At 46.2% G+C, this 9,351-nt stretch overlaps 1 protein-coding gene across 1 annotated transcript; it reads left to right on the top strand.

Annotated features, from left to right (window-relative positions):
- The first annotated feature begins 604 nt into the window (after positions 1 to 604).
- ZNF503 (zinc finger protein 503) lies at positions 605 to 4,743 on the top strand. Its single transcript, XM_069979271.1, has 2 exons — positions 605 to 1,278; positions 3,298 to 4,743. Exons 1-2 carry the CDS (start codon positions 1,021 to 1,023, stop codon positions 4,681 to 4,683), a joined length of 1,644 nt encoding a protein of 547 aa, XP_069835372.1. The 5' UTR covers positions 605 to 1,020; the 3' UTR covers positions 4,684 to 4,743.
- The last annotated feature ends 4,608 nt before the right edge of the window (positions 4,744 to 9,351 follow it).

Genomic DNA, 9,351 nt, shown 5'->3' with positions numbered 1-9,351 from the left:
TGTACTAGGACTCCCATCATTGCACGGTGTACTAGGACTCCCATCATTGCAGTGTACTAGGACTCTCATCATTGCACAGTGTACTAGGACTCCCATCATTGCACGGTGTACTAGGACTCCCATCATTGCAGTGTACTAGGACTCCCATCATTGCATCATATACATATTTCCCACAACCTGTGGCTTTCCATCTATTGAAATACTGCAACTCCCATCATCTCTGAGAGTGTTCGGCTGTCAGTGCATGATGAGAGTTGTGGTTTTTCAGCAGCTGAAGAGCCACAGGTTGGAGGGAGACTGTTCCACTGTGATTCCCTATTTCCAGTCGATAACTGTAGTTTCCCAGCGATCAGATCGGCAGATGACATCGCCGAGGCTCGTGCGATGTGACAGCGCTGCATTCCCAGTCCGGGGTGCGGTCGGCGATGAGATTACCGCCTGACCTCTCCGTCTTGGAGCCATCGGGACGAGGAGACGCATTAAAGAAAATCCGAGCGGCCGGGGACGTGAAGCAGAAAACGCAGCAGAAAGCAAAGAGGCGAAACCACCGGGAGGAGGAGGGAGGGGGGATCCGAAAGAAAGAGCAGAGCATTCGAGGCAGCGAGAAGGGGGACGTCACATCCCCTTGACCCTCCAATCACCTCGGGGTCCTATTTGATTGGAAGGCGGCAAAGGCTTTAATCTCAGCTCTAATTCGGAGGCTTTTGAAGTGAGTTTGTCTGGCAGGAGATCGGCTGCTGTTCACACTGCGCTCTGCTGCACGAGCGGGCGCCGGGAGCCGCGAGCACCGGGCGGCGGAGCCTACACCACTGGATTGTACTGGGCATTTACCTCCTCTGCTTACGGATATAGCTGCTATAGTCTGCGGGATACAGCCCGTCCGACCGAGCGAGCGGGAGCGCATACAGTGTCGGCCGATCGGGACTGCCGGGATCGTTATCTGGGACTTATCAGTCAGGACAGCAGCTCCGGGGCGCCTCTCCCCTGCCTCCCCGTCACCCCGATGCCTGTGCGGGGGACATGATCTGCTCGCCACCGGCATCTGCAAGTCGTGTCAGTCCTGCAGCCCGGGAAAGCGGAGAGAGCTCGGGGACGAGAAGCGGATCCGCCGCGGCTAACACCCGAGCCTACGTGCACGCCGTGCCCCCCAGTGACCCCCTGCGCCAGGCCGGACGGCTGCCCATCAAAGTGCTCAAGATGCTGACAGCCCGCAGCGGACACATCCTCCACCCGGAGTACCTGCAGCCCCTGCCCTCCACCCCGGTCAGCCCCATAGAGGTAAGCAGCCCCTGCCCTCCACCCCGGTCAGCCCCATAGAGGTAAGCAGCCCCTGCCCTCCACCCGGAGTACCTGCAGCCCCTGCCCTCCACCCCGGTCAGCCCCATAGAGGTAAGCAGCCCCTGCCCTCCACCCCGGTCAGCCCCATAGAGGTAAGCAGCCCCTGCCCTCCACCCCGGTCAGCCCCATAGAGGTAAGCATCCCCTGCCCTCCACCCCGTCAGCCCCATAGCGGTAAGGAGCCCCTGCCCTCCACCCCGGTCAGCCCCATAGAGGTAAGCATCCCCTGCCCTCCACCCCGGTCAGCCCCATAGAGGTAAGCATCCCCTGCCCTCCACCCCGTCAGCCCCATAGCGGTAAGGAGCCCCTGCCCTCCACCCCGGTCAGCCCCATAGCGGTAAGGAGCCCCTGCCCTCCACCCCGGTCAGCCCCATAGAGGTAAGGAGCCCGCAGACTACACCGCATGATGGGGACTAGCAGACCCCACAGTGTCACCGAGCCGCCCTGTAGCCGCCACTCATCCCCCTCCGTGCCCCCTCCCCGCTGCAGGACGGTGCTGGGCACAGCTGCTCGGCTGTATATAGTGTGTATGCTGTATATAGTGTATATGGTGTATAGCCTGCACCCAGCCACCTTATATATATATATCTCTATCTGTAATCTATATATTATCCATCTATTATACAGAAAAGGCGCAATAACAGTAATATCATATAGAAAGTGCCAATACAATCCGCGACCTACTGTAACTATTCCATTTATCTATATACTCCTGTATCTATATACTCCTGTATTGTCACATTTACTATTTACTATTATTAGTAACAGGTATTATATATTTATACATATCGGTTCTATTATTTACATTTATAATTGTTACATCAGCCAATTATCATTATTATTATTAGTTTATTACGTCCATGCGGTTTTATAGATCATCTGTACGTAAAGCAGATGCGGGTCACACACACACACTAATATATATATATATATATATATATATATATATATATATATATATATATATATATATACACACTATATTTGTGTATTTCCCAGTAGTTTATGACATTAGGATGCCGGTGCACATCACACAATGTTCCTGTATGGGCAGCACAGGCCGCACCTGGGTGAATGTTGTATTTGGGTTTTCCTAAGGTGGCACAGTAAAGGCGGGCACCCCATCTAGTCTCCCCTGGGTGCTCTCCAGTCACCTCTAGTCATTATGTGGGTGCAGTTCTATAGTAAATGCAGTCAGAGAATGCTATAGTCCCATACTGTACTTTGTGGGTGTAGTAGAGGTGACTGGCACTGGGCAGTGCTGGGTGATGTGTGGCTGCAGAGCCCCGGTATAATGTAGGTGCAGTAGAGGTGACTGGCACTGCTGGGTTATGTGTGGCTGCAGATCCCTGGTATAGGGGTATAATGTGGGTATAGTAGAGGTGATTGGCACTGGGCACTGCTGGGTTATGTGTGGCTGCAGATCCCCGGTATAATGTGGGTATAATGTGGGTATAGTAGAGGTGACTGGCAGTGCTGGGTGATGTGTGGCTGCAGATCCCTGGTATAGGGGTATAATGTGGGTATAGTAGAGGTGACTGGCAGTGCTGGGTGATGTGTGGCTGCAGATCCCTGGTATAGGGGTATAATGTGGGTATAGTAGAGGTGACTGGCAGTGCTGGGTGATGTGTGGCTGCAGAGCCCCGGTATAATGTGGGTATAGTAGAGGTGACTGGCACTGGGCACTGCTGGGATATGTGTGGCTGCAGATCCCCGGTATAATGTGGGTATAGAGGTGACTGGCACTGGGCACTGCTGGGTGATGTGTGGCTGCAGATCCCCGGTATAATGTGGGTATAGTAGAGGTGACTGGCAGTGCTGGGTGATGTGTGGCTGCAGATCCCCGGTATAATGTGGGTGTATGATGTCTTTTTGGGGCTCCTCTAAGTCTTTTGTCCATATAACAATAAGAAGTGCTATTGATGTGGCCAATCCTGAATGTTTCTCCTCTTCCTCCCAGCTGGACGCCAAGAAGAGCCCCCTCGCCCTCCTCGCCCAGACCTGCTCGCAGATCGGGAAGCCTGACCCCACACCGTCCAAGCTGTCCGCGGTCACCGGCTCCTCCGCATCCGCCGACAAGGAGGCCAAGTCTGGGCCGCTGAAGCTGAGCGACATCGGCGCGGAGGACAAGTCCAGCTTCAAGCCGTACTCCAAGCTGCCGGAGAAGAAGGAGTCCGCGGCCGGGGACAAGTCTGGATTCCGTGTGCCCAGTGCCGCCTGCCCCCCCTTCACCCCCAGGACCGGCAGCCCCAGCTCCCCGCGCACCCCGCCGCCCTCCTCCGACTCCAAGACGTCCGGGGAGAGCGCGGACAAGAAGGAGACGGAGCAGAGCACGAAGAGCGGCCAGTGTGAGGGCGGCGGGCACGGGAGGCTGAGCGCCGAGCTGCCCCAGACTCACCCAGACGGCTCCGCGGGCTGTAAGAGCCTGTCCGCCGCTCCCTCCCCCACCCCGGCCTCGTCCTCCTCCAGCTCGTCGGGCTCCGTGCTGGGATCCGGCCTGGTGGCCCCAGTGTCTCCCTACAAGCCCGGACACACGGTGTTCCCTCTGCCGCCAGCTGGCATGTCCTACCCGGGGACACTAAGCGGAGCCTATGCCGGCTACCCGCCGCAGTTCCTGGCGCATGGAGTTTCTCTGGACCCAACCAAGGGGAATTCTTTAGTGGGGGCGCAGCTGAGCAGCCTGGGGTGTTCCAGCAAGTCTGCGGCTTCTAGTCCCCTGACCGGGGCCTCGCCGCCCTCCGTGATGACTGCCAGCCTGTGCAGGGACCCGTACTGCCTGAGCTACCACTGCACCTCCCAGCTGGGCGCCACTGCCACCTGCAGCCACGACCTCAAATCCGGATACCCGCTTGTGTACCCGAGCCACGCTCTGCACGGGGTCTCCCCGCCATCTCTCCCAGGGCACCCTCTCTATCCGTACGGCTTCATGCTTCCCAATGACCCCCTGCCCCATGTCTGTAATTGGGTATCGGCCACAGGGCCTTGTGATAAGCGCTTCTCCTCCTCCGAGGAGCTGCTCGGCCACTTGCGGACACACACCGCCTTCCCAGGGGCAGCGGACAAACTCTTACCCGGGTACCCAAGTTCTTCCTCCCTGGCAGCGGCTGCCATGGCCTGTCACATGCACATGCCACCCGCAGGGGCCTCCCCCAGCCATCTAACTCTCCGCAGCCCTCACCACCACCCCCTGGGACTAAGCAGCAGCCGTTACCATCCTTACTCTAAGAGTCCCCTCCCCTCAGGGGGCGCCCCAGTGCCGGTCCCTGCAGCCACAGGACACTACTACTCGCCATATGCATTCTATGGCCAAAGACTTACCACAGCTTCTGCTCTAGGATACCAGTGACTTCCACCAGAGGGCGCTATCACCTGGACGTTACAGACAGAATTATGTTTTTTTTTTTTTTTTTTTTTCTAATGAAAAAACCTAGATTTTGGTGTTCATCTGAGGACTGGATCCATGGACACTGTTATTTATTTCTGTTAGCTCCAAGCAGGACGTCTCATAAAAGTGCATTTCTGGCTAGGTAAAGTGACAATTGCCCCATGTAGTGTATCACAGGCCAGGGACACAGTAAGACATCATCTTCTCTCCATGTTACTTCTAATGACTGCTGCTTTTCTTGTATTGTATCTTATTTCATGTCCCTTCAGAATCTTCCTCCATCCGGTGCATGTTTCTTATTAAACAGCCAGCAGTTTGTCACCATTTTCCATTAGCAGTTATTTTTAAGGTGTAAAACAGTAAAACAAAAAAAAGGAAAAATTGGTATTTTTTTGTATGTATTCTGGGAGAAAAAAAACCCAACAAATTTTATTGGAAAAAAAAAATAATTTCCCTGATTTTGCCTTATTTTGTTCTGTCATCTCCACCCTCCAGCGGTCATTCAGCATCTTGTACCAAACTCACAGTGTATTGCTTTCCAATATTAAAAAAGAACATTATATTTGCTTTACATACGGCTCAGTCTTTGTTTCTTTGTGGGGATGACGGCTTTTATTATGTGACCTGTCTGAATTGGAGCAGAACACAAAGTCTCTGAGCTTCAGCCTCTATTTATCCTGATTATCAGAGAAAAAAATGAAATATTAACTCATTCTTGTAATGTTTCTACAGAATTTCTTTTCGGATATATATATAATATGTTGTTTTTTTCCTTTAATGTAGGGCTGGTTTTTATAACTGGGGACTAAGGGGATGGGAAAAGAGAGAATATAATAATGATGGCAGCTGCACTTTATTTCATATTGAATAAAGACATATAGCACATATATACATCTATATAAATATTTATTACAGAGCAGTCTCCCAATATATCAGGCAAATCAATAAGCTAAAGAGCAGATTCCTTACTGTGGGAATGGAAGTTCTTGTCTCCACAACTAGGGAAGATTTTGTTTTCACTTTCTTTGATCATTGTGGTCAATGTGTATTAAATCCTATAGTGCACTGAAATATGGATTACATATATATATATATATATATATATATATATATATATATATATATATGTGTGTGTGTGTGTATATATATATATATATATATATATTTCATTTATTAATACTTTCATATCAATTAATGTAATGTATCCAAAGAGAGAAATTAATATACATAAATGTATATAATCCATGCATAGAATTTAACTTGTCCAGCTTTATGTATATATCAATGTAATAAATATAAATAGATACATTTATTCATCATAATACATATTTACATATATTCTGCATTATTCCACGACGTCTGTCACAAGTTTAGGGCATAGTTCAGACGGTCTATAGAAAGTTTCTTTGTGGGGAGTTCCTATGATCACAGTCCTGCAGGAACATAGGAAGAATATATTATTTAGCGTCCCCCCTCTCTGTGGAGCTGGATGTTGTCCTGGGGAAGATTCTGCTATTTGTAGTTCAATAACCGATATTATAAATAATAGCTACATACTGACACACACACACACACACACACACACTGGCACTGTGCGGGCACCCTGGGAATGCTGGGCAGTTAGAGCCGCAGGGCACACACTGGCACTCCGGTTGGCACACACTGGCACTCAGCACTCACCGAGGCGGTGATGTCCCGGAACAATCGCATGGACGACTAACAAGCCAGGCTCGGCTGCCGGTACCGGGAGGGCTCCGGGAGCTGCTGGGACGGAGCTGGGCATCTCCCATCTCACGGCTGCTCTGGACTCCGGCGCTTCACTCTCCCATCGATAATGAAGCTTCGTAAAATTCGATTAATAAAATATTCTCCAAGTCAATCAATAGGGAGAAAAGCTGAGGGCAGATCAGGAGAGACTGGCAGTGGGCATCACGGCGGGCATCACATGTCATGGTCACCACATCCTGGTCATTAATACATCACAAAAACTAGTAGAAATAATAATAATAATAATAATAATAAAATAATAAAAAACTACTAATATTATTGTATGCAGCCAGATATGTAAGGAATTTATTACTCACCCCTAAAACTATAAACTAAATCTCTAGAAATGCTGCATAATAAACCAGTGTAATAAATATAACACCCATTCATATAAAAAAAAAATTATATTAGTTAATATTAATTTCTATAATTGTTGTACAGTAATAACGTGTGGAATTGTACAATGCAGAAATCATGTCATGAAAAACATCCAAAGGTGGAATTTAGGGGAAAAAGTAAAAAGTGAGATAGAAAAATTCACTCTGAAATTGTTAGGTGCGGCTCCAGTGCTGATATATATATATATATATATATATATATATATATATATATATATATATATATATATATATATATATATATAGTAATTTCTATGATGATATAAATGTACTTTCCTTTAAGCGCTGCCCAGACGTGGATCAGCATTCTATAAAGTACTAATATTTAGCATAATATATATTTTTCTCCAACCGGAGACAAATCGAATTGTGTTTGAATCTTTTAAACTGTCTCCTTCCTCCTGACGAGATGTCTTAAAGATAAGCTGACAATTCTGTCACAAATCTTCAGTGTCAAATAAAAGCGCAAATTAATGATCACAATGAAATGAATGGACGCCTACAGGAACCTGCGAGTGCAAATACTTGAAAGAGTCTTAAATGGAATGCAATTATATACACGGCCCACTTTCCTGCTCATCAAGTCATTTCATTTAGTTTTTCTGTTTTCTTTCTTTCTTTTTTAATGCAATTTTATATATATATATTTTTCTCTACAAAATCTATTGATTTGTAGAGAATAAAGAGATAAAAAAAAATCAACAATACAATGCTGTAGCTGTCACTAGATGTCAGAAAGTAAAAAAGAAAAAAGGAAAAGAAATTGAATAGCTGGATAGCCCAGGACCACACATACATGTTTGATTCCCATCTAGTTTTCACGTATCCTAAAATTGCATTATGTTCATAAAGAAGTGGAAGTTCACGTTTCCGCCACTAGGCGTCGCCACTGAGCTCACACACTACAAGGCTTATTTTCTGACATTGCATCTCGGTGCAAAAAAAAGTGTACAGAGCGATTTAAGCCTATAAACTCACTGTCCTTGTCTGGAAAATTAAAACTATTTTATTATCTACTATTAATACCAATCATGTGTTTACATTAATTGTAAGTCAATGCGCCATTTCACACCGGCTTAAAAAAAAAAAAAAGTTTTTATTTTATCTTACATTTCGGTTTTATGATAGGCAGTGAAAGAAGAGAGAGACTGCGAGGAAGAAAAACTAGTCTTTGGAGCACACTAATAAAAGTTTAATGACCTCTCAAAGATGTACTTTATTTATTTTTGTACTGATATTGATAGGTCATATTTTTCTCCTGCCAGGCTTGGTTTGTAATTCCAGTCCAATTCATTTTTCCAGACTTGGAAACAATCTCTGATCTATAACAAGGAAAGTGTCTTCAGATAAATATATTTAGACAGATAAAAGGAGATGATGTGTTTGTTTCCAGAAAAGACAGCCTTATCTGGCATGTAATTCCAAACCCCATGAACATCCATATAAATTGCAAGCAAAGAAAACAATTGTCTCCAACGCGGCGTCTTAGGATGGGGCGATCTTATCTGGGTTTCTGGGAGACAAATTCCGGCTCCTGAAATTGTTAGTTTATCCACACTTAAATCTTGTGTTGTACAGGAATAATTCTTCAGATCGGAAGAAACAGTAAAAAAAACCCCAATCCTGAAATATGTTATCTTGGGCCATTTTTAATCCCCCCCCCCCCCCCCTTGTGCGGCCTAGAACAAGGATGTAACTGTAGTCGTATCATCTGAAATTTGGATAAACAAGACATGAGTCCTATTCGCCGGATATAGTGCACATATACAAGGTGCATTGGGATATAATTGTACTATAGATATTGGTGGCTCTGAAGGACAAGGCAATGATGACTGCCACAGCATTACTGCAGAAAGCCTCATCCACAATGTCCTTCTCTTCTTCATTGTGTAGATAACATTATAAATTCCAATGTGTAAAATGATAAAATAAATAAAGGTAGTGGATTTATAGAAAGGATCTGGAGTAGTATGTATGTAGCCTGTGACTACTTAGCTCCTTGGATTTAGCAATCACAAACATCAGTATCCCCTCCCTTGTAGCAATGGCAAATGACACTCATATAGAAGAATACTTGAGCTTTCATGTTGTAAGCTAAGCCTTATCAGACTTTGGCCACTTTCACATGGTAGTACCCTATTGCAGTCAGTGTGTTGTATCAATATTTGTAAATAATCATTGAACCTACAAAGAAAAAAATACAATGGAAAGATCCGCCCTTTATCTATGTTATGGACTCTTGGTGATACTGTACAAATACAGATGCAAAATGTCAATGATATTCTGCAGTCTTAGAAACAATATGCAATGATCTTACATTTCATTCCAAACTTGAGCTACAGAGCTCCAAATTCCTTGAATAGGCATAGAACTAAATACTAGAACCCTTGTGGACTGCAAACACCTCTTACAATATACAGTTTAACATTTAAAGGGGTAGTTCACATTTTTTTTCTTTCAAATT

This window comes from Dendropsophus ebraccatus, chromosome 8, assembly GCF_027789765.1.
Source record: "Dendropsophus ebraccatus isolate aDenEbr1 chromosome 8, aDenEbr1.pat, whole genome shotgun sequence".
In the NCBI taxonomy this organism is placed as follows: domain Eukaryota; kingdom Metazoa; phylum Chordata; class Amphibia; order Anura; family Hylidae; genus Dendropsophus; species Dendropsophus ebraccatus.
This window is presented reverse-complemented; position numbering and strand designations above follow the sequence as displayed.

Bases quoted from the DNA above. Each gene is read 5' to 3' on its own strand.
- ZNF503 (XM_069979271.1), top strand. From the start codon at position 1,021: ATGATCTGCTCGCCACCGGCATCTGCAAGTCGTGTCAGTCCTGCAGCC. The intron at 1,279-3,297 runs GTAAGCAGCCCC...TCTTCCTCCCAG, and splicing joins CCCCGGTCAGCCCCATAGAG to CTGGACGCCAAGAAGAGCCC.